Source organism: Myxine glutinosa, chromosome 14 (genome assembly GCF_964187855.1).
Source record: "Myxine glutinosa chromosome 14, kmMyxGlut1.1, whole genome shotgun sequence".
NCBI classification, from domain to species: Eukaryota; Metazoa; Chordata; class Myxini; order Myxiniformes; family Myxinidae; genus Myxine; species Myxine glutinosa.
Genome location: NC_136274.1, coordinates 35,819,920 through 35,846,741, shown reverse-complemented (window position 1 = coordinate 35,846,741; position 26,822 = coordinate 35,819,920). Strand labels below are relative to the sequence as shown.

Here is a 26,822-nt window from a genome sequence, read left to right as displayed (position 1 = left end):
GCGCTATGGCAGACCAAGTCGGCTGGGGTCCGGTAGTGGAGAGTGAGGCAGGGTCGGTCCAGGACCAAATTGAGGGACGCGAGGAGAGCGAAGCAGCGAGGGTAGCAGACGCACAAAATGGCGCCTCGCTGGTCACCGCGCCCGCGACCGTGGCAGCGCCCCTGGTGGATTCGAACCTTTTCCTCCTGCAAATGAGGGCCCTTATGGAACAAATGGTGGGAATGAGGGCTGATAGTGAGCGGTTGGGAAACCAAATGGGGGTAATGGGGAACCGGATGGATGCTCAGAGTGAGCAATTGGGGGTAATGGGAAACCAAATGGGGGTAATGGGGAACCGGATGGATGCTCAGGGTGAGCGATTAGAGGGCCAAATGGGGGTAATGAGGGACGAAGCGAGGGGTACCGGTGAGGGGTTAGACAATAATTTTAAGGGATTAGACAAGAAATTTGGGAAGTTAGACAATAATTTTGAGGAGTTAGACAAGAAATTTGGGAAGTTAGACAATAATTTTGAGGGGTTAGACAACGGGATAAAAGAGGTGAGAAATGGGTTAGAGGGGTTAGAAAACAGGATGGAAGGCAAATTGAGGGACATGAGGGACCAAGCGGAAAGGGAAGTTAACCAAATGGGGCAGCAGATAGAGGGGGTCAGAATGGGGGTAGAAACCAAACTGGATGCTCACAGGGAGGAAATGGAGCAGATGAGGGTGGCATCTGGGCAGGAGATGCAAGTGATGGGAGAGGAGATCAGAAGAGGAGTGAGTGAGGAGGTCGGAGGAGTGCGCGAGGAGGTGAGGCACTGTCAGGAGCACATGGAGAAGGAGGTGAGAAAGGGGACTGTAAAACTACAAGGGGGCATAGAGGACCTGACGCAGGAGGTGGAGCAGCTGACGGTGGGACAGACGGAGTTAGTGGAGCAGGTTCAAAGGAACACTGCGGTATTAGGAGGTTTAAAAGCGACACAGAAAGAACTAAAAGATGACTTGGTAGCGACGAAGAGGGAATGTCAGATGGTACGTGAGGGACTGACAACGAGGTTGGACGAGGTGATAGAGGTAATGGAGACGAAGGACCGGCAGGTGAGGACGCACATGGAAACGGTCAAGGTAGCCATGGAGGACGAGCTTGAGGAGACGTACCGGGGAATAAAAGAGGTGAAGCAGAAATTAGAAGAAGTGGAAGAAGGGGTGAGCGAAATTAAGAAGCGACGGAGAGGGGATAAGAAAGAGATAAAAGAGGAGATAAAAGAATTGGTCCAAAGTCTGTGTTTGGATCGTGATGATGTGCCCATTAACCGGATGAGGGATTCGCAGGTGATGGAGGAGAAGCAAAGAGGAAGAGGACCCGGTGTAAGTGGTGACCAATATGGTCGTGCGTATGATGCGCCAGGGGATTTAAGAAGCTTGGGGGTCGAGATGGACCCGGGTGTTCGTGAGAGGCCGTTGGTGAAGGGTGCGACAGGTCTGGTGTGCGAAAAAGGAGGTGTGCAAGAAAGTCCGACTCTGGGGTGTGTGAGGAAAAAGTGCGTGCCAAGGAGTGAGGGTGCTGGCGAGAATGAGTCGGTCGTAGCGCGTGTGCGAGGGAGCACATGGAAGCGCGGTGTGGTAAGTGTTACAGAGGGTGTGACGGGAGAGTGTGCGCAGGAGTGTGCGCGAGAAAGGTGTGTGACGGACAGGTGCATGAGGAAAGAGTGCGCTGTCAGAAGTAAGGAAGAGTGTCCGCCTGTGGTGAGTGTTACAGAGGATGTAACGGGAGGGTGTGCGCGAGAAAGGTGTGTAACGGACGGGTGCATGAGGAAAGAGTGTGCCGTCGAAAGTAAGGGTGAGTGCGCTGTCAAGAGTGGTGGTGAGAGTAGTGAGAGTGACATGGAGAGTGAGCTGGTTGTGACAGGTGAGCGAGGATGTACACCTGGGATGGAAGGATGCACACCTGGAATGGTAGAGCGTGTGTGGGAAGGCACATTTGAGTTGGTAGTGAGGCACGTGGTTGGGTGTGCGAATGAGGGCACACCTGTGATTGTCACAGAGGAGGTGACCGAGGAGGGGGCGCGAAGAGGTGTGTTGGTGAGGTGTGCGACCAACGAATGTGTGCCAAAGTGTTCGGTGGTCAGGTGTGTGACCAAGGCTGTGAGTGGAATGAGGGTACCTGGGTGTGTAAGGAAAGGTACGAGGAGCATGGGCACGGCTGGATGTGTGAGCAAGGAACGGGCTGCGGGGTGTAAGCGTCCAGGTGAAGCATCGACGTTAGACGGGGTAGAGTTTAGAACGACTTATAGCCGAGTCGGGCCCTCGGTGCGTGCTGGGCCTCGCTTTGAACGGCCGCGTCCGTGCTCCACTAGGCGGAGCGGGCAGCCCGATAGAAAGGGTCGTCATGGCGACCACTTTTTGTTGAGGCATTCCGGCAGGTCGAGATCGAGCCATGGGATGGCTCCGTGCCGAGATGGTGCGTGGGATCTCGGCCCGGGTAAACCTCCTTCCCTGCACCGAATGCGGGACGTATCCAGCCGCTGGCACAGAACAACCCGCATTCATGGCTTGGCTTTACGAAGCCGGGCTTTGGACGGGAATTGGCGCACCGAGAGGCATTAGTGAGTAGACTGGGTGATGAGGTTAGTGTTTTGGACCCAAAATTAGAGAAAAACAAAATTTGATGATTGGCAAAGGATTGGCAGTAGTGATTGGCAAATTTTTAATTGGTTGGAATTTAGGTGTACAAAATTGATAGTGAGAGACCCCCGATGTGGTGGGATGGCAAATCCACCATCCCTCACAGACGGAGGGGGCAAAGGAGCAATAGCTTATGGGGTGTATGGCAGTGAAAACTAGCCCGGGTGGGTTAGGTTATATGTGTGTAGGGACCTAGAAGATGACATTAGGTAACGTTAAGTTTAGTTAGTGACTGATACCTGTAGTGGGGACGCAGGTAGATTAGTGTGGATGATAATGACGTGGGAGCGCAATAGTTTAAAGGGACGACTGGGAAGCGCAAGTTTCAGAGGGGAGTAGTTAGATGAGATGATGCTGTGTGAGAATTGAACAGGTGTGATTGCACAGGTGTGCAACTGGACAGGTGTGTGGAGCAGTGTATGAGTAGTGAGTGTGTGGATCAGCGCGAATGCGCTTGGGGAGAGAAGGGTGCAGGTGGCACCAGGTGTGAGAGCACAGGTGTGCAAGTACAGGTGTGTGGAGAGAGTGGGAGTAAGTGGTACGGAGTGGTGTGCATGGTGCGAAGGTGTGGATGGGGGAAGAGTGGACCCCTTTCACGAGTACCCGGGGCGGGTAGTGTAAGTGTTAGGTAGAGGGTACAGGTAAATTGTGGTTGGATATTGGCATTTGTGGTGCGGTTGCAGAATGGTGTTGTGGATGGGTGCATTAGTGTCGTGGAAATGGCTGGGCGTGTAGCCTGTTAGTGTGTGTAGTTGGTTGGGCACTCCACCACTGTGAGGATGTCGGCCAGGTGAGGCCGCAGGTGGGCTCTGGGAGCCGGTAGTTGTGAGTGGGTGCCTGAGGATCCCGGGTGTGGATCGGGCAGCCCCGTGCCAGAGAGGGCACCGAGTGGGGAGAGCGCCAGAGGGCCTTCCCCAGGTAGTTAGGTTAGGGTAAGGAGCAGGTAAGCTCGGAGGCAACTGCAGTTGTGGAGGTGTGCAGGTGGGTAGACCCGCTGGGAGAGGTACACGCCACAGCCCAGAAATTGTGCGAGGGCACCGGGAGATGAATCGGGGGAGTGAGACCCCAAATTGAAAAGCACCACAGTTTGGCCAATGGGAATTGGTTTTTAGAACCCATAGTGTAAGAGGGCCAATGGTTTGGCCGGAGAAAGACCCCGGGTAGTGTAAAGTTGTTAAAGTCATTTAGGAAATAGTTAGGATTGATGAGCCTGTCGCACCATACGCAGCCACTTACCTGTGGTGATGATGATGACTCCACACCTGTGTTTTCTTTGTTTGTGTTGCAGAAGTAAGGATTGCTGTGAGGATTTGTGAGACGCATCACGACGTGGATGAGACATTGGGGTGATTCCATCTCTCCCTCCTTAGGAGGGACTGATGATGAATTGGTGATGGCAAATTTTGATGTTGAGTTGGAGATGGCAAATTTTGATGAGAGTTGGAAATAGCAAATTTGATTGGTTAGGAGGGAGAGAAGACGAATTTGGTTTATGGGAGGAACGGGGAAGACAGTAGGGACGTTTGTTGATTAGTAAAATAGATGTTTATGGGTAGTGTTGTGTTTTGTGGATACAGTAAGGGGTAAGGGAGGGGCCATGTAGGTTACCTGGTGGGGGGGGGGGGGGGGAGCGTACGGTAGGAACGTACCTGTCTCACCTGGTTCCCATGTGCCCCTAGTGTGCATTACCTTGTGTTGCGTGCACTTTTGCGCCCTTACCACCTTACTCACTTGTCTGCTTCTTTTGTCTCCCACCTCCGAGGATCTGGCTTTGGGGCAGAGAGAGAGAGGAGAGAGAGGTGCTGGCTTCGCAGTTGTGGGCCTGCACTTTCGCTGCTTGCTGCCTGGATCGATACACCATATGGACCGCAATGTTTGTGGCCACCCACCATGGACCGCAGTTCTTATGCGGCCAAGCACCACCCATGGATGGACCTATGGGTCAACGTGGCACCTATGCCATACAAGGTGAACCACTTTTAGTTGACACCACTGAAGGCCACAATACAGAAATGGACGCGGTTGGCGCCTTTCTTTATTTTTCGAAAGAAGCCAGAAGGCCACGTGCACCACACGAAGAGCAAGAGACACCTGCAGGGTTAGGGGTTGTTGAATTTATTTTTACTCATTGAACAATGGTGACTGCACCGGATGGTGCTGACTGTGTGATGGGGTGGTGCTTTTGGTGTTTGGAAGGGGTGCTCTGCACATTATTAAAGGCCGTAGGCCACAGAGCACTCGTGGGTTGGTGTATCGATGCTGGCATGCGTGCTCTCTCTATGCATAACATCTGCATGTGTTCCTCCAAAAACAGGTCCTGGATCGTAGTGTAAATAGCAGCGTAGTCTTGTAAATAATGCTCCCTACCGGCTGTATGTTTAGTTTGCGAATTCTTTCCGGATTCGGTTATCCTGTGGGTGTGTTTCTGAGAGGAGAAGGGTGCAACGTCGCAGGGGGACATATTTACTCATTTGTGAATATCTGTAAAACTGTCGCACTCAGGGTAGAGTTAATAGTAGAGGGAACTACATCTGCGTGCCACACTAAAGTAGGTAAAAATTTATCGGGTCGGGACGCCCCGAGGGTAGAGAAGGGTGCAATGTTGCGGATATGGGACTTGGCCTCAATATCCGCTTGTAAATACTCCCCTATTTCCCCAATACTCCCCAACTATCCCCAATCCCCCATTCCCTAGTCCCATTGTCTGTAAATAACTGATAAACTCCTCCCTGTCTACAGGCATCGTCCCACCTTCCCTCAAAATTGCTGCTGTTACCCCCATTCTAAAAAAACCTGGTCTAAACCCTGACACCCTAAACAACTTCAGACCCATCTCCAACCTACCATTTCTGTCAAAAGTTTTGGAACGCGCTGTAGCCACTCAACTCAAACATCATCTCTCTGCCAATAACCTGTATGAAACATTCCAATCCGGATTCCGCTCCAACCACAGTACTGAAACTGCTCTCCTCAAAATCACCAACGACCTTCTCCTCTCCTCTGACGCTGGCAACCTCAACATTCTCGTCCTCCTCGACCTCAGCGCTGCCTTTGACACCATCGATCACACCATCCTCCTCACCCGACTTGAATCCACCTTTAACGTTACCGGCACTGCCCTCTCTTGGATTAAATCATACCTCTCTGACAGATGCCAGTTCATCTCCATCAATAACTGCAAATCCCCCACTGCTCCCCTCCCCCAAGGTGTCCCCCAAGGTTCAGTTCTTGGCCCCCTCCTCTTCATCCTTTACCTGTCCCCCCTCGGTCACTTAATCCGCCGTCATGGTCTCCAATTCCACTGCTTCGCCGATGACATCCAGCTTTTCATCTCCACCAAGTCCGTCTCCACCGACACCCACTCTATCCTGACAAACTGCATCACTGAAATAAAATCCTGGCTTCAAATCAACTTCCTCAAGCTTAACTGTGATAAATCTGAAATAATCATCATTGGCCCAAAAACGCTCACAAAATCCACCCATAACTTTGCCCTCAACATCGACGGTATCCCAGTATCCACCTCCCCTCACATCCGGAATCTTGGCGTCATCTTTGACCAAACCCTTTCCTTCGACAAATACACTAAACAGATCACAAAGTCAGCCTTCTTTCACCTGAAAAACATTGCCCGTCTCCGCTCATCCCTCTCCTCCACGGCTGCAGAAACCCTCATCCACGCCTTCATCACCTCCCGTCTGGACTACTGCAATAGCCTCCTCTATGGTTCACCCTCAATAATCACCAATAAACTCCAATACATTCAGAACTCCGCTGCCCGTCTACTCACCCATTCCCGGACCCATGACCACATCACCCCCGTCCTTTACAAGCTTCACTGGCTCCCCATCCCCCAGAGAATCCAGTACAAAATCCTCCTCTTGACATACAAAGCCCTCCATAACCTGGCCCCATCCTACCTGGCTTACCTCCTCTCCAGACACACTCCCACCCGCAACCTCCGCTCTGCTGGTACCAACCTCCTGACCCCCTCCATCCGGACCAAATTCAGATCCTGGGGGGACAGGGCCTTCTCCATCGCTGCTCCCACCCTCTGGAATTCACTACCTCACACCATCAGAGACTCCTCCTTACTCACCACATTCAAAACATCACTAAAGACCCACCTGTTCAACACTGCATTCAACATTCAACCCACAGCATTTAACCCCTGACTATCACTTCTCCTTCTCCCTCCTTTTGCTTTAAATATTTCCCTATTGATTCTTGTCTTTTTGCAATTGTTGTTTTCATGTATTGTTATGCATTATGTTTGCCACTCTGTCAAAGCGCCTTTGGGCTTCTGGAAAAGCGCTATACAAAATAAATGAATTATTATTATTATTATAATGTTGCGGATATGGGACTTGGCCTCAATATCCGCTTGTAAATACTCCCCTATTTCCCCAATACTCCCCAACTATCCCCAATCCCCCATTCCCTAGTCCCATTGTCTGTAAACAACACTCTGTAGAACCGACCTTCCCCTTTTTCCCCCATTAAATGTCGTGCCCAGGTCCACCGCATCACACGTAGACAACTTTCGGACATCTTGCTAGTTATTCTTAGTCTATGTCAGTTAAGGACTCGTTTCCATTAATTCTGACTCTTCGTTGCACCAGAATGTGATTATATGGCACCAGTAGTGAGTTTAGGACCTTCCCATACCTCCTCCCATCTTCTTCCCCAAACAACAACAACAACAACAACAACTACAACAACAGAGGGGCGCGGCGCGGCGAGGGGGGGAGTGTGCGTCCTCACACCGGCTCGGTTAGCCGCCATGACCATGCGCTCCACGGGGTTACCACGAAGGGGCTGGCTGTCAGCTCCTCGTCAAGGGCGGAGCCGGTAACCCCCCCGCACGCACCCAATGAGAAGCGACGTGCCGATTCCATCTGGGGCGGAGCTAACGCGCCGAGGGCGTGTCACTCCCCGCCGGATATACGCGGCGACTTACCGGATGTGACGTCAGATGCGCCCCCAGCTTGAGACGACAAGACGCCACCTCGAGCGCTGTGAAACCTCCCGCATCTCTGGACCGGACCGGGTCGATTCTGCCCTGAGCCCAGGTGCACCTGGAGCCATCGACCAACCCGCCTTTCCTTGCCATCAATCCCCGTGTGAGTCAGCCTTTTGTCCCGTTTATCTGTCGTCTGTTGGGGTTAATATAAGAGTGTGTCTAAGTGCTTGTCTTTCTATGCTGTACCTCTCATCCCTGTAATCTGAACCTTCCGCCTTAATATAATCTCCTCCGGAGGTCTTGAGAACCGTATCCCTGGTGTCGTGTCATTTTAATCCCAGCCGTGTGTCTTTTCCTTCATTGACCTAGCGTAGCGCGACTAGTCAACGTTCGAGCATAATCGGGTAAACTGTGCAGACGTGGTCATACCAAACCGCTCGGTAAACTAACATCCACCACCACGTCTGTAACAATATATATACGTATATATATATATATATATATATATATATATATATATATATATATATATATATATATATATATAATTATATATATATATATATATATATATATATATATAATTATATATATATATATATATATATATGGGTTTAATTGCAGTGTCACAGGTGTACAGTCATGGCCAAACATATTGGCACCGTTGCACTTTTTTCAAATAACTCACAATATTCTCTAAAAATAAGTTGAAATTTAAAAAAGTATTTGGTCTACACAATTCTTTATTTCACTGTTAATATTACAGAACCTTTGTTTTTGATTCAGAACTTAATACATCCTTTTAAATCAGAAAATAAAAAGAAATGGTATTGACAAAATTATTGACACCCCAGACTTAATATTTGGTAGCACAGCCTTTGGACAAAATAACTGCAATCAGGTACTTCCTATAGCCATGAATGAGCTTCCTACACCTCTCTACTGGCAGTTTGTCCCACTCTTCTTGTGCAAACTGCTCCCGTTCTCCCAGAATTCAAGGGTGCCTTCTCCCAACTGCTGTTTTCAGATCTCCCCACAGGTGTTCAATGGGATTTAGATATGGACTCATTGCTGGACACTTCAGAATAGTCCAGCGTTTTGTCTTGAACCATTCCTCGGTGCTTTTTGAAGTTCTTTGAATTCATGGGTGCTTAACATTGCGTACGGTAGATGCAGGAATCTTCAATTAAATTTGCTCTTGCAGCCAAGTCCAGGGAGGTTGGCTACAGTGCCATGGGCCTTAAACTTCCTGATAACATTGCGCACGGTGGACACAGGAACATCAAGGTCTGTGGAGATGGACCTGTAGCCTTAAGATTGTCCATGCTTGGCTACAATCTTGTGTCTGACCTCCTCAGACAATTCTCTGGTTTTCCTGCTTTTCTCCATGCTCATTGCGGTACAAACAGTGACACAAAACAGCAGAATGACTCCTTTTCTCTATTCAAACTGGTTGAATGAGTGATTTTTATATTGCAGGCACCTGCACCTCACCACAGGTGAGTTCAATTCCAAAGTAAAGGAGAATCACCTGCTTGAAATCAAATTATTTCCATCAACTTCTAAAAGGTGCCAATAATATTGTCCGGCCCATTTTAGGATTTCTGTGTGGAATAAGCTAAGATTTCGTAATTTTTTTCAGATATATTTTTTGTTTTGTTCCACTGCAAACCAAAGAAATACATCTTATGTGGATACCAAAATATTTTTTTATTTCAATAATTGTCTGGAAGAAATGGTGCATTATTTGAAAAAAGTGCAAGGGTGCCAATATTTTTGGCCACGACTGTATATAGATTCCATTGGACATGATAATGAACAATCTTTATTAAAGTCTATCTACCTGCCCTTCACAAACCCACTGATACACAAAATGTTCTCTTTCCGGAATGGGCCAGCCTAATGATTGTGACATGAACCTTCCATTTCTCTTTTTTGGCAGGTGCAAAAGATGGTGCTTCAATTGATCAAAATTATCCAGACAAATGGTGCCTTGGTTTTGAAGAAGCTCGTTCCTAACGAGCCGCCCTTTGTGCACGAGACGGGCAGCTTGTGGATGTCTTGTGATATGGTTAATGTGAAAAACCTTCTCACCAGGAAATGGAAGTCAGACAATAGTGTGAACAGCTTTCAGGAGAATCCGCAAAGGCCTCTAAATATCACGGATTTCACTGGAGTGGAGGTATAAAGCAGTTACTATAGCAACAGACATCAAAAAATGTACATAAATTAAACTTGGATCTCAAGGCAAATTAGGTTTTAGCCCCTTAACTTACAGTGCATTCAGAAAGTATTCAGACCCCTTCACTTTTTTCACATTTTGTTATGTTGCAGCCTTATGCTGAAATCGTTTAAATTCATTTTTTCCCTCATCAATCTACACTCAGTACCCTATAATGACAAAGAGAAAACACGATTTTAGAAAGTTTTGCGAATTTATTAAAAAGAAAAAACTGAAATATCACATTGACATAAGTATTCATACCCTTTGCTATGACACTTGAAATTTAGCTCAGGTTTATTTATTTATTTTTTAATTTATTTTTTTGTATACAAGATCGAGGCTCGTGAAAGAGCTAACATTAATCACACAAAAAGTCAAACCGACACATAAAACACAAAATAAGGGGAGTGGTAGACAAGATGGGGAGAGAGGGGGAAGCACACATACACAACATTGGAGAGCAGGGACATCCCATTTCTCTTGATCATCTTTGAGATGTTTTTACACCTTGATTGGAGTCCACCTGTGGTAAATTCAATTGATTGGACATGATTTGGAAAGGCACACACCTGTCTACATAAGGTCTCACAGCTGACGATGCATATCAGAGCAAAAACCAAGCCATGAGGTCGAAGGAACTGCCTGCAGAGCTCAGAGACAGGATTGTGTCGAGGCACAGATCTGGGGAAGCCTACAAAAAAATTTCTGCTGCATTGAAGGTTCCCAAGAGCACAGTGGCCTCCATAATTCTTAAATGGAAGAAGTTTGGAACAACCAGGACTCTTCCTCGAGCTGGCCGCCCGGCCAAACAGCAATCGGGGGAGAAGGGCCTTGGCAAGAGAGGTGACCAAGAACCCGATGGTCACTCTGGCTGAGCTCCAGAGATCCTGTGTGGAGATGGGAGAAACTTCCAGAAGGGCAACCATCACTGCAACACTCCACCGATCTGGGCTTTTTGGCAGAGTGGCCAGACGGAAGCCTCTCCTCAGTGAAAGATACATGAAAGCCCACAGAATCTTGTTTCTCACAGTCTGAGAGTCCTTTATGTGCTTTTTTGCAATTTCCAAGCGGGCTTTCATGTGTCTTTCACTGAGGAGAGGCTTCCGTCTGGCCACTCTGCCATAAAGCCCAGATCGGTGGAGTGTGGCAGTGATGGTTGTCCTTCTGGAAGTTTCTCCCATCTCCACACAGGATCTCTGGAGCTCAGCCAGAGTGACCATCAGGTTCTTGGTCACCTGTCTTACCAAGGCCCTTCTCCCCCGATTGCTCAGTTTGGCCGGGCGGCCAACTCTAGGAAGAGTCCTGGTTGTTCCAAACTTCTTCCATTTAAGAATTATGGAGGCCACTGTGCTTTTGGGAACTTTCAATGCAGCTGAAATTTTTTTGTAGGCTTCCCCAAATCTGTGCCTCGACACAATCCTGTCTCTGAGCTCTGCAGGCAGTTCCTTCGACCTCATGGCTTGGATTTTGCTCTGATATGCATTGTCAGCTGTGAGACCTTATATAGACAGGTGTGTGCCTTTCCAAATCATGTCCAATCAATTGAATTTACCGCAGCTGGACTCCAATCAAGGTGTAGAAACATCTCAAAGATGATCAAGGGAAATGGGAGGCACCTGAGCTAAATTTCAAGTGTCATAGCAAAGGGTATGAATACTTATGTAAATGTGATATTTCAGTGTTTTCTTTTTAATAAATTTGCAAAACTTTCTAAAATCCTGTTTTCTCTTTGTCATTATGGGGTATTGAGTGTAGATTGATGAGGGAAAAAATGAATTTGAACGATTTCAGCACAAGGCTGCAACATAACAAAATGTGAAAAAAGTGAAGGGGTCTGAATACTTTCTGAATGCACTGTAAGTGGCATTTAGCTGAAGGTTTAGCTAGGTTTTTCTGAAGGATTTAGTTAGATGCTGAGTTCATTTCCGAAATATGACGAGCATTTTTTTTTTTGTTGTTTTTTAGTTAAATTAAATATTCAAAATGGCTGCAGCATAAAACTGTAAACCCTTATATTATGTGATACTGATGAAATAATGCTTTTGGTTTGACATTTTCAGTCAATGCTATCATTTGTGATACCAAAGGCAATCTGCATTCTTTGTAAAGTACAAATTTGGAGCGTCTTACAACTCAAAACTTTCGAAAATGTTCCAGAAAATGGCAAAGTAACTATATATATATATATAGGAATCAAACTAACAGGGGATTATTGTAACTAGCAACGGTACCCTCCCTACGGGCGGGGCTTCAATTGTGAGGCCCAAATGAAAAGGCAAAATATCAGAAATTGAAGGGTTTTTTTTATTTTAAACGATTTATATAAACATCCGTTGAATCATATCACACGCAAATCATCAAAATCTAAACAGTATTTGTAGAAGTTCAATAAAAGCCACATCACTGTTCATGTCGGTAAATATTATTCCATGGTGTTTGGAAAAACTGGAAAATTGGAAAAACTGGAAATTGGAAAATTGGAAAAACAATTTCGCCTATTTTACTCCAGGGGGTCCCAGGATTACCCACTCAAAATTTCGTTGCGATCGGTTCAGCCGTTGTTGTGGTACCTGGGAACAGACGGACGGACGGACAGACGGACTGACATTTGGTGAATTATATTAAGATAGTCTTCATCTGTCTGTCCGTCGGTCACACTATCTCCTCCTAAACGGTTGAGCAGAAAATCACCAAACTTAGTAGTTATGATCTCCACAGGGCAGGCTTTGATGGGCCTAATGCCCTCCTCCTGCATCAATGTGGCATTACTTATGGCCACACCTCCTGGGGCAGGGTCAAAAGGTCAAATACCAGTAAATGCAATTACTGGCACATTTGTTTAAACATTTTAAAATGGAATTTTGTACATCCAATCAACATTGGGGGAGGAATGAAATATGTAACGATTTTTTGGATTTGACCCCCGTGGTCCATGCCCCCAGGAAGGCGTGGACTTTGGGTTACGGGGGTTTGAACGGAAAAAATATTTTTATTGCAAATTTGATGGTGGGTCATTCCCGGTGGAAACTTTTGATCTTTTGATCCATCTTTCAACTTTTCTTGATGTGGGAAGCGTGGGGATTTGCCATGGTGGGCCATTGACTTCGCTGCAATCCGAGTTTGATTTGCGAGTTGACCATAATCTGTCCAAAGCAAAAACTTTTCCTGCGTAATTACATAATAAGGTGGGAATAATTGGGAGCCACCCTCCCTGTATCGAACGCAGCCAGTAGGTGGTCTTGGACCTTTTAAGAACGCCTTCTAGAGTTGTAGGTTGTCAAAATACATAGCCAATTGATAAGGATAGACAAGTCATATTTCCTAATTGTTTTCCTTTTCATGCACAGATCTTCCGCTTCAGGCAGAACCCAATATTTGTGGAAAACGCATCAAGCCCTGGCAGCCCCCTGGTGGTCTTACAACTTGATCACAGTGATGTTGGTGCAGCCATTCTTACCAGCAAGTTCAATATCCATGTCTCTGAAAAGTCAAAGCGATCCTTGAAGCAAGGACTTCCTATGACGCGCAACTGCTCGAAGCCTCTGTGCCAATCACTGATTAAGGTCACAGTGAACAGTGACCTGATGACGATGCTTCTGGACCTCAATATGAATCTGAATGCCAACCTATCTTGGATAGAATTATACATTCGGCAAGGGAACATTCCAGTGATATCTCGAACACTCTACGAGTGCGCATTGTCATTCAACATATCGGTTGGGATGAAGCTTCTGAACTGCACCTTCCAGAACAATCTGGAACAAACGAGGGACTTCCCTCTTATATTGAACAACTTAACATCAGGAATGTATTACATCCTTCTGAGATATCCAGGTATGAACTTTCTTTACTTTTGGCTTTCTCTATCAAGAGTTGCACTGTGCCAAAAAAAACCTTGTCCAATTATGTTAATAATATACAATTGTAGCTCAACTGTCAATAATTCTGTATCATTACCCTGCGCTCGCAAAGCGAAAAGCGAGATCAAGCGATCGGTTGGGTGCGGGCGTGTGGCGTATGTTGTGATGTCGAGTCTCCTCGGGCAATGATGGCATTGCCTTTCTATGGCTGGTACACGCGGGTAAGTGTGTTGTATAGACAGGGGGGCGCCACTCCTCTCCGTCTCTCTGGCGGCCGTTGGGTAATTCACCCTCTTCCACCCTTGCTGTTGGAGTCAACTGGACACTCATCCACCAGATGTGCAGATCCATATTAAATAAACGTCGTTGGAAAATAAACGTCGAAATTGCAACCAATGAACAACGTCAAGCCAATGTTGGAAAATAAACGTCGAAATTGCAACCAATGAACAACGTCAAGCCAACGTTGGAAAATAAATGTCGAAATTGTAACCAATGGACAACGTCAAGCCAACGTTGAAAAATAAACGTCGAAATTGTAACCAATGAACAACGTCAAGCCAATGTTGGAAAATAAACGTCGAAATTACAAGCAATGAACAACGTCAAGCCAACGTTGGAAAATAAACGTCGAAATTGTAACCAATGGACAACGTCAAGCCAATGTTGAAAATAAACGTCGAAATTGCACCCAATGAACAACGTCAAGCCAATGTTGGAAAATAAACGTCGAAATTACAAGCAATGAACAACGTCAAGCCAATGTTGGAAAATAAACGTCGAAATTGTAACCAATGGACAACGTCAAGCCAATGTTGGAAAATAAACGTCGAAATTGTAACCAATTGACAACGTCAAGCCAATGTTGGAAAATAAACGTCGAAATTGTAACCAATTGACAACGTCAAGCCAATGTTGGAAAATAAACGTCGAAATTGTAACCAATTGACAACGTCAAGCCAATGTTGGAAAATAAACGTCGAAATTGTAACCAATGGACAACGTCAAGCCAATGTTGGAAAATAAACGTCGAAATTGTAACCAATGAACAACGTCAAACCAATGTTGGAAAATAAACGTCGAAATTGCAACCAATGAACAACGTCAAACCAATGTTGGAAAATAAACGTCGAAATTGTAACCAATTGACAACGTCAAACCAATGTTGGAAAATAAACGTCGAAATTGTAACCAATGGACAACATCAAGCCAATGTTGGAAAATAAACGTCGAAATTGTAACCAATGGACAACATCAAGCCAATGTTGAAAAACAAAGGTCGAAATTGTAACCAATGGACAACATCAAGCCAATGTTGAAAAACAAACGTCGAAATTGTAACCAATGGACAACATCAAGCCAATGTTGAAAAACAAAGGTCGAAATTGTAACCAATGGACAACATCAAGCCAATGTTGGAAAATAAACGTCGAAATTGTAACCAATGGACAACATCAAGCCAATGTTGAAAAACAAACGTCGAAATTGCAACCAATGAACAACGTCAAGCCAATGTTGGAAAATAAACGTCGAAATTACCAGCAATGAACAACGTCAAGCCAACGTTGGAAAATAAACGTCAAAATTGTAACCAATGGACAACGTCAAGCCAATGTTGGAAAATAAACGTCGAAATTGTAACCAATGAACAACGTCAAGCCAACGTTGGAAAATAAACGTCGAAATTACAAGCAATGAACAACGTCAAGCCAACGTTGGAAAATAAACGTCGAAATTACAAGCAATGAACAACGTCAAGCCAATGTTGGAAAATAAACGTCGAAATTGTAACCAATTGACAACGTCAAGCCAATGTTGGAAAATAAACGTCGAAATTGTAACCAATTGACAACGTCAAGCCAATGTTGGAAAATAAACGTCGAAATTACAAGCAATGAACAACGTCAAGCCAACGTTGGAAAATAAACGTCGAAATTGTAACCAATGGACAACGTCAAGCCAATGTTGGAAAATAAACGTCGAAATTGTAACCAATTGACAACGTCAAGCCAATGTTGGAAAATAAACGTCGAAATTGCAACCAATGAACAACGTCAAACCAATGTTGGAAAATAAACGTCGAAATTGCAACCAATGAACAACGTCAAGCCAACGTTGGAAAATAATCGTTGAAATTGCAACCAATGGACAACGTCAAGCCAACGTTGGAAAATAAACGTCGAAATTGTAACTAATGGACAACATCAAGCCAATGTTGAAAATAAACGTCGAAATTGCAACCAATGAACAACGTCAAGCCAATGTTGGAAAATAAACGTCGAAATTACAAGCAATGAACAACGTCAAGCCAACGTTGGAAAATAAACGTCGAAATTGTAACCAATGGACAACGTCAAGCCAATGTTAGAAAATAAACGTCGAAATTGTAACCAATTGACAACGTCAAGCCAATGTTGGAAAATAAACGTCGAAATTACAAGCAATGAACAACGTCAAGCCAACGTTGGAAAATAAACGTCGAAATTGTAACCAATGGACAACGTCAAGCCAATGTTGGAAAATAAACGTCGAAATTATAACCAATTGACAACGTCAAGCCAATGTTGGAAAATAAACGTCGAAATTACAAGCAATGAACAACGTCAAGCCAACGTTGGAAAATAAACGTCGAAATTGTAACCAATGGACAACGTCAAGCCAATGTTGGAAAATAAACGTCGAAATTGTAACCAATTGACAATGTCAAGCCAATGTTGGAAAATAAACGTCGAAATTGCAACCAATGAACAACGTCAAACCAATGTTGGAAAATAAACGTCGAAATTGCAACCAATGAACAACGTCAAGCCAACGTTGGAAAATAAACGTCGAAATTGCAACCAATGGACAACGTCAAGCCAACGTTGGAAAATAAACGTCGAAATTGTAACCAATGGACAACGTCAAGCCAATGTTGGAAAATAAACGTCGAAATTGTAACCAATGGACAACGTCAAGCCAATGTTGGAAAATAAACGTCGAAATTGCAACCAATGAACAACGTCAAGCCAACGTTGGAAAATAATCGTCGAAATTGCAACCAATGGACAACGTCAAGCCAATGTTGGAAATAAACGTCGAAATTACAAGCAATGGACAACGTCAAGCCAATGTTGGAAAATAAACGTCGAAATTGCAACCAATGAACAACATCAAGCCAATGTTGGAAAATAAACGTCGAAATTGCAACCAATGAACAACGTCAAGCCAATGTTGTAAAATAAACGTCGAAATTGCAACCAATGGACAACGTCAAGCCAATGTTGGAAAATAAACATCGAAATTACAAGCAATGGACAACATCAAGCCAACGTTGGAAAATAAACGTCGAAATTGTAACCAATGGACAACATCAAGCCAATGTTGGAAAATAAACGTCGAAATTACAAGCAATGAACAACGTCAAGCCAACGTTGGAAAATAAACGTCGAAATTGCAACCAATGGACAACGTCAAGCCAACGTTGGAAAATAATCGTCGAAATTGCAACCAATGGATAACGTCAAGCCAATGTTGGAAAATAATCGTCGAAATTACAAGCAATGAACAACGTCCATCCAACGTTGGAAAATAAACGTCGAAATTGTAACCAATGGACAACATCAAGCCAATGTTGGAAAATAAACGTCAAAATTACAAGCAATGAACAACGTCAAGCCAACGTTCGAAAATAAACGTCGAAATTTCAACCAATGGACAACATCAAGCTAATGTTGGAAAATAAACGTCTAAATTACAAGCAATGGACAACGTCAAACCAATGTTGGAAAATAAACGTCGAAATTGCAACCAATGACCAACGTCAAGCCAACGTTGGAAAATAAACGTCGAAATTGTAACCAATGGACAACGTCAAGCCAACGCTGGAAAATAAACGTCGAAATTGTAACCAATGGACAACGTCAAGCCAACGTTGGAAAATAAACGTCGAAATTGTAACCAATGGACAACATCAAGCCAATGTTGAAAAACAAACGTCGAAATTGTAACCAATGGACAACATCAAGCCAATGTTGGAAAATAAACGTCGAAATTGCAACCAATGAACAACGTCAAGCCAATGTTGTAAAATAAACGTCGAAATTGCAACCAATGACCAACGTCAAGCCAACGTTGGAAAATAAACGTCAAAATTGTAACCAATGGACAACGTCAAGCCAATGTTGGAAAATAAACGTCGAAATTGTAACCAATGAACAACGTCAAGCCAACGTTGGAAAATAAACGTCGAAATTACAAGCAATGAACAACGTCAAGCCAACGTTGGAAAATAAACGTCGAAATTACAAGCAATGAACAACGTCAAGCCAATGTTGGAAAATAAACGTCGAAATTGTAACCAATTGACAACGTCAAGCCAATGTTGGAAAATAAACGTCGAAATTGTAACCAATTGACAACGTCAAGCCAATGTTGGAAAATAAACGTCGAAATTACAAGCAATGAACAACGTCAAGCCAACGTTGGAAAATAAACGTCGAAATTGTAACCAATGGACAACGTCAAGCCAATGTTAGAAAATAAACGTCGAAATTGTAACCAATTGACAACGTCAAGCCAATGTTGGAAAATAAACGTCGAAATTACAAGCAATGAACAACGTCAAGCCAACGTTGGAAAATAAACGTCGAAATTGTAACCAATGGACAACGTCAAGCCAATGTTGGAAAATAAACGTCGAAATTATAACCAATTGACAACGTCAAGCCAATGTTGGAAAATAAACGTCGAAATTACAAGCAATGAACAACGTCAAGCCAACGTTGGAAAATAAACGTCGAAATTGTAACCAATGGACAACGTCAAGCCAATGTTGGAAAATAAACGTCGAAATTGTAACCAATTGACAATGTCAAGCCAATGTTGGAAAATAAACGTCGAAATTGCAACCAATGAACAACGTCAAACCAATGTTGGAAAATAAACGTCGAAATTGCAACCAATGAACAACGTCAAGCCAACGTTGGAAAATAATCGTCGAAATTGCAACCAATGGACAACGTCAAGCCAACGTTGGAAAATAAACGTCGAAATTGCAACCAATGAACAACGTCAAGCCAACGTTGGAAAATAAACGTCGAAATTGTAACCAATGAACAACGTCAAGCCAACGTTGGAAAATAAACGTCGAAATTACAAGCAATGAACAACGTCAAGCCAACGTTGGAAAATAAACGTCGAAATTACAAGCAATGAACAACGTCAAGCCAATGTTGGAAAATAAACGTCGAAATTGTAACCAATTGACAACGTCAAGCCAATGTTGGAAAATAAACGTCGAAATTGTAACCAATTGACAACGTCAAGCCAATGTTGGAAAATAAACGTCGAAATTACAAGCAATGAACAACGTCAAGCCAACGTTGGAAAATAAACGTCGAAATTGTAACCAATGGACAACGTCAAGCCAATGTTGGAAAATAAACGTCGAAATTGTAACCAATTGACAACGTCAAGCCAATGTTGGAAAATAAACGTCGAAATTGCAACCAATGAACAACGTCAAACCAATGTTGGAAAATAAACGTCGAAATTGCAACCAATGAACAACGTCAAGCCAACGTTGGAAAATAATCGTTGAAATTGCAACCAATGGACAACGTCAAGCCAACGTTGGAAAATAAACGTCGAAATTGTAACTAATGGACAACATCAAGCCAATGTTGAAAATAAACGTCGAAATTGCAACCAATGAACAACGTCAAGCCAATGTTGGAAAATAAACGTCGAAATTACAAGCAATGAACAACGTCAAGCCAACGTTGGAAAATAAACGTCGAAATTGTAACCAATGGACAACGTCAAGCCAATGTTAGAAAATAAACGTCGAAATTGTAACCAATTGACAACGTCAAGCCAATGTTGGAAAATAAACGTCGAAATTACAAGCAATGAACAACGTCAAGCCAACGTTGGAAAATAAACGTCGAAATTGTAACCAATGGACAACGTCAAGCCAATGTTGGAAAATAAACGTCGAAATTATAACCAATTGACAACGTCAAGCCAATGTTGGAAAATAAACGTCGAAATTACAAGCAATGAACAACGTCAAGCCAACGTTGGAAAATAAACGTCGAAATTGTAACCAATGGACAACGTCAAGCCAATGTTGGAAAATAAACGTCGAAATTGTAACCAATTGACAATGTCAAGCCAATGTTGGAAAATAAACGTCGAAATTGCAACCAATGAACAACGTCAAACCAATGTTGGAAAATAAACGTCGAAATTGCAACCAATGAACAACGTCAAGCCAACGTTGGAAAATAAACGTCGAAATTGCAACCAATGGACAACGTCAAGCCAACGTTGGAAAATAAACGTCGAAATTGTAACCAATGGACAACGTCAAGCCAATGTTGGAAAATAAACGTCGAAATTGTAACCAATGGACAACGTCAAGCCAATGTTGGAAAATAAACGTCGAAATTGCAACCAATGAACAACGTCAAGCCAACGTTGGAAAATAATCGTCGAAATTGCAACCAATGGACAACGTCAAGCCAATGTTGGAAATAAACGTCGAAATTACAAGCAATGGACAACGTCAAGCCAATGTTGGAAAATAAACGTCGAAATTGCAACCAATGAACAACATCAAGCCAATGTTGGAAAATAAACGTCGAAATTGCAACCAATGAACAACGTCAAGCCAATGTTGTAAAATAAACGTCGAAATTGCAACCAATGGACAACGTCAAGCCAATGTTGGAAAATAAACATCGAAATTACAAGCAATGGACAACATCAAGCCAACGTTGGAAAATAAACGTCGAAATTGTAACCAATGGACAACATCAAGCCAATGTTGGAAAATAAACGTCGAAATTACAAGCAATGAACAACGTCAAGCCAACGTTGGAAAATAAACGTCGAAATTGCAACCAATGGACAACGTCAAGCCAACGTTGGAAAATAATCGTCGAAATTGCAACCAATGGATAACGTCAAGCCAATGTTGGAAAATAATCGTCGAAATTACAAGCAATGAACAACGTCCATCCAACGTTGGAAAATAAACGTCGAAATTGTAACCAATGGACAACATCAAGCCAATGTTGGAAAATAAACGTCAAAATTACAAGCAATGAACAACGTCAAGCCAACGTTCGAAAATAAACGTCGAAATTTCAACCAATGGACAACATCAAGCTAATGTTGGAAAATAAACGTCTAAATTACAAGCAATGGACAACGTCAAACCAATGTTGGAAAATAAACGTCGAAATTGCAACCAATGACCAACGTCAAGCCAACGTTGGAAAATAAACGTCGAAATTGTAACCAATGGACAACGTCAAGCCAACGCTGGAAAATAAACGTCGAAATTGTAACCAATGGACAACGTCAAGCCAACGTTGGAAAATAAACGTCGAAATTGTAACCAATGGACAACATCAAGCCAATGTTGAAAAACAAACGTCGAAATTGTAACCAATGGACAACATCAAGCCAATGTTGGAAAATAAACGTCGAAATTGCAACCAATGAACAACGTCAAGCCAATGTTGTAAAATAAACGTCGAAATTGCAACCAATGACCAACGTCAAGCCAACGTTGGAAAATAAACGTCAAAATTGTAACCAATGGACAACGTCAAGCCAATGTTGGAAAATAAACGTCGAAATTGTAACCAATGAACAACGTCAAGCCAACGTTGGAAAATAAACGTCGAAATTACAAGCAATGAACAACGTCAAGCCAACGTTGGAAAATAAACGTCGAAATTACAAGCAATGAACAACGTCAAGCCAATGTTGGAAAATAAACGTCGAAATTGTAACCAATTGACAACGTCAAGCCAATGTTGGAAAATAAACGTCGAAATTGTAACCAATTGACAACGTCAAGCCAATGTTGGAAAATAAACGTCGAAATTACAAGCAATGAACAACGTCAAGCCAACGTTGGAAAATAAACGTCGAAATTGTAACCAATGGACAACGTCAAGCCAATGTTAGAAAATAAACGTCGAAATTGTAACCAATTGACAACGTCAAGCCAATGTTGGAAAATAAACGTCGAAATTACAAGCAATGAACAACGTCAAGCCAACGTTGGAAAATAAACGTCGAAATTGTAACCAATGGACAACGTCAAGCCAATGTTGGAAAATAAACGTCGAAATTATAACCAATTGACAACGTCAAGCCAATGTTGGAAAATAAACGTCGAAATTACAAGCAATGAACAACGTCAAGCCAACGTTGGAAAATAAACGTCGAAATTGTAACCAATGGACAACGTCAAGCCAATGTTGGAAAATAAACGTCGAAATTGTAACCAATTGACAATGTCAAGCCAATGTTGGAAAATAAACGTCGAAATTGCAACCAATGAACAACGTCAAACCAATGTTGGAAAATAAACGTCGAAATTGCAACCAATGAACAACGTCAAGCCAACGTTGGAAAATAATCGTCGAAATTGCAACCAATGGACAACGTCAAGCCAACGTTGGAAAATAAACGTCGAAATTGTAACCAATGGACAACGTCAAGCCAATGTTGGAAAATAAACGTCGAAATTGTAACCAATGGACAACGTCAAGCCAATGTTGGAAAATAAACGTCGAAATTGCAACCAATGAACAACGTCAAGCCAACGTTGGAAAATAATCGTCGAAATTGCAACCAATGGACAACGTCAAGCCAATGTTGGAAATAAACGTCGAAATTACAAGCAATGGACAACGTCAAGCCAATGTTGGAAAATAAACGTCGAAATTGCAACCAATGAACAACATCAAGCCAATGTTGGAAAATAAACGTCGAAATTGCAACCAATGAACAACGTCAAGCCAATGTTGTAAAATAAACGTCGAAATTGCAACCAATGGACAACGTCAAGCCAATGTTGGAAAATAAACATCGAAATTACAAGCAATGGACAACATCAAGCCAACGTTGGAAAATAAACGTCGAAATTGTAACCAATGGACAACATCAAGCCAATGTTGGAAAATAAACGTCGAAATTACAAGCAATGAACAACGTCAAGCCAACGTTGGAAAATAAACGTCGAAATTGCAACCAATGGACAACGTCAAGCCAACGTTGGAAAATAATCGTCGAAATTGCAACCAATGGATAACGTCAAGCCAATGTTGGAAAATAATCGTCGAAATTACAAGCAATGAACAACGTCCATCCAACGTTGGAAAATAAACGTCGAAATTGTAACCAATGGACAACATCAAGCCAATGTTGGAAAATAAACGTCAAAATTACAAGCAATGAACAACGTCAAGCCAACGTTCGAAAATAAACGTCGAAATTTCAACCAATGGACAACATCAAGCTAATGTTGGAAAATAAACGTCTAAATTACAAGCAATGGACAACGTCAAACCAATGTTGGAAAATAAACGTCGAAATTGCAACCAATGACCAACGTCAAGCCAACGTTGGAAAATAAACGTCGAAATTGTAACCAATGGACAACGTCAAGCCAACGCTGGAAAATAAACGTCGAAATTGTAACCAATGGACAACGTCAAGCCAACGTTGGAAAATAAACGTCGAAATTGTAACCAATGGACAACATCAAGCCAATGTTGAAAAACAAAAGTCGAAATTGTAACCAATGGACAACATCAAGCCAATGTTGGAAAATAAACGTCGAAATTGTAACTAATGGACAACATCAAGCCAATGTTAGAAAATAAACGTCGAAATTGTAACCAATGGACAACATCAAGCCAATGTTGAAAAACAAACGTCGAAATTGTAACCAATGGACAACATCAAGCCAATGTTGGAAAATAAACGTCGAAATTGTAACTAATGGACAACATCAAGCCAATGTTGAAAAACAAACGTCGAGATTGTAACCAATGGACAACATCAAGCCAATGTTGGAAAATAAACGTCGAAATTGTAACCAATGGACAACGTCAAGCCAACGTTGGAAAATAAACGTCGAAATTGTAACCAATGGACAACATCAAGCCAATGTTGGAAAATAAACGTCGAAATTGTAACCAATGGACAACATCAAGCCGATGTTGAAAAACAAAGGTCGAAATTGTAACCAATGGACAACATCAAGCCAATGTTGGAAAATAAACGTCGAAATTGTAACCAATGGACAACATCAAGCCAATGTTGGAAAATAAACGTCGAAATTGTAACCAATGGACAACATCAAGCCAATGTTGGAAAATAAACGTCGAAATTGTAACCAATGGACAACATCAAGCCAATGTTGAAAAACAAAGGTCGAAATTGTAACCAATGGACAACATCAAGCCAATGTTGGAAAATAAACGTCGAAATTGTAACCAATGGACAACATCAAGCCAATGTTGGAAAATAAACGTCGAAATTGTAACCAATGGACAACGTCAAGCCAACGTTGGAAAATAAACGTCGAAATTGTAACCAATGGACAACGTCAAGCCAACGTTGGAAAATAAACGTCGAAATTGTAACTAATGGACAACGTCAAGCCAATGTTGAAAATAAACGTCGAAATTGCAACCAATGAACAACGTCAAGCCAATGTTGGAAAATAAACGTCGAAATTACCAGCAATGAACAACGTCAAGCCAACGTTGGAAAATAAACGTCAAAATTGTAACCAATGGACAACGTCAAGCCAATGTTGGAAAATAAACGTCGAAATTGTAACCAATTGACAACGTCAAGCCAATGTTGGAAAATAAACGTCGAAATTACAAGCAATGAACAACGTCAAGCCAACGTTGGAAAATAAACGTCGAAATTGTAACCAATGGACAACGTCAAGCCAATGTTGGAAAATAAACGTCGAAATTGTAACCAATTGACAACGTCAAGCCAATGTTGGAAAATAAACGTCGAAATTACAAGCAATGAACAACGTCAAGCCAACGTTGGAAAACAAAGGTCGAAATTGTAACCAATGGACAACGTCAAGCCAATGTTGGAAAATAAACGTCGAAATTGTAACCAATTGACAACGTCAAGCCAATGTTGGAAAATAAACGTCGAAATTACAAGCAATGAACAACGTCAAGCCAACGTTGGAAAATAAACGTCGAAATTGTAACCAATGGACAACGTCAAGCCAATGTTGGAAAATAAACGTCGAAATTGTAACCAATTGACAACGTCAAGCCAATGTTGGAAAATAAACGTCGAAATTACAAGCAATGAACAACGTCAAGCCAATGTTGGAAAATAAACGTCGAAATTGCAACCAATGAACAATGTCAAGCCAACGTTGGAAAATAATCGTCGAAATTGCAACCAATGGACAACGTCAAGCCAATGTTGGAAAATAAACGTCGAAATTTCAACCAATGGACAACATCAAGCCAATGTTGGAAAATAGACGTCGCAATTAAAACCAATAGTTAACGTCAGGCCGACGTTGGAAAATAGACGTCGCAATTAAAACCAATAGTTAACGTTAGGTCAACGTTGGAAAAATAGACGTCGCAATTGCAACCAGTAGGCAACGTCAGGCCGACGTTGGAAAATAGACGTCGCAATTAAAACCAATAGTTAACGTCAGGCCGACGTTGGAAAATAGACGTCGGAATTAAAACCAATAGTTAACGTTAGGTCAACGTTGGAAAAATAGACGTCGCAATTGCAACCAATAGGCAACGTCAGGCCGACGTTGGAAAATAGACGTCGCAATTAAAACCAATAGTTAACGTCAGGCCGACGTTGGAAAATAGACGTCGGAATTAAAACCAATAGTTAACGTTAGGTCAACGTTGGAAAAATAGACGTCGCAATTGCAACCAATAGGCAACGTCAGGCCGACGTTGGAAAATAGACGTCGCAATTAAAACCAATAGTTAACGTCAGGCCGACGTTGGAAAATAGACGTCGCAATTAAAACCAATAGTTAACGTCAGGCCGACGTTGGAAAATAGACGTCGCAATTAAAACCAATCGTTAACGTCAGGCCAACGTTGGAAAATAGACGTCGCAATTGTAACCAATGGACAACGTCAAGCCAACGTTGGAAAATAGACGTCGCAATTAAAACCAATAGTTAACGTCAGCCCGACGTTGGAAAATAGACTTCGCAATTGTAACCAATAGACAACGTCAAGCCATCGTTGGAAAATAGACGTCGCAATTAAAACCAATAGTTAACGTTAAGCCAACGTTGGAAAAATAGACGTCGCGATTACAACCAATGGCAACGTCACCCCGACGTCAACAATGCGCTTGCGTCCAATTGACTAAATGCCAACGTTGGCCCACTGGTGTTGTGTTGGCTGGGATCTGCCATTTAAACCACATGGCTGCGGACCGTTACCCTGGTAAGGGGGGCTGACAGGTACTACACCTTGCCCACAGGTGACCTGGGGTTATGCAAGGCAGGGGCATCCATCTCTCTGAGGTATCAGCAGACACCCGCATACCCAAACAAGTACAACACTTAGTACGTACGTACGTCTGCATTTTAAAATTCATTTTCTCAGCAAGCATTCGTCCTGAGTTAGTCCGTTGGTTCGTCCATTTTTTTCAGAAAGCGATATTAGATAATTATGACATCTTAGGTCACGTGGTGTAGACGCCATCTTGGAAAAAAGTTTCACTTCTATATCTCCGAAACCGTTCCATGGAAAAAAGTGAAGCATGGCTCATTCTCAAATAGTCCGCATGGGGAATAAGTTGTGTTAATGATGTTGTCATCGGTGCCTTAATTATGTCATAAATCGACAAGTAAAATGTTTGATCCAATCAGTATATATATTTTTTCTCTCTCTGAAACTGTTGGTTCGATGGACACCGAATTTTCACCACAGAAGCGCCTCCTGTAAAAAATTTTATGATAATTATGACGTCATAGGTCACATGGCACAGGTGCCACCTTGGAAAAACCGAAAAAAGGTTGCACCTCTATCTCCGAAACCGCTCCATGGAAAATTTTTTAACATGGCTCATTGGCAAGTACTCTCTGTGAGGAACAACATATATTAATGATGATGTCATCAGTGCCTTAATTATGACGTCATAATTCGACAAGTACAACACTTAGTCCGATTAGTTTCTAATTTATTGAGTGTGATCTACACAGCCATTATGTTGGAGTATGTAAATTTATGATGTCATCGGTCACGTGGTCTGGCAGCCATATTGGATCAAAGAAAAAAACA

General features: G+C 42.8%; 1 protein-coding gene across 1 annotated transcript in view; it reads left to right on the top strand.

Moving 5' to 3' along the window:
- Window positions 1-26,822, top strand: part of LOC137439622 (polycystin family receptor for egg jelly-like) — a 100,226-nt gene that overhangs the window by 25,059 nt on the left and 48,345 nt on the right. Inside the window, exons 10-11 of the mRNA XM_068135554.2 lie at window positions 9,572-9,811; window positions 13,201-13,687. Coding sequence (XP_067991655.2) covers window positions 9,572-9,811; window positions 13,201-13,687 — 727 coding nt within the window. The remainder of the gene's footprint in view (window positions 1-9,571; window positions 9,812-13,200; window positions 13,688-26,822) is intronic.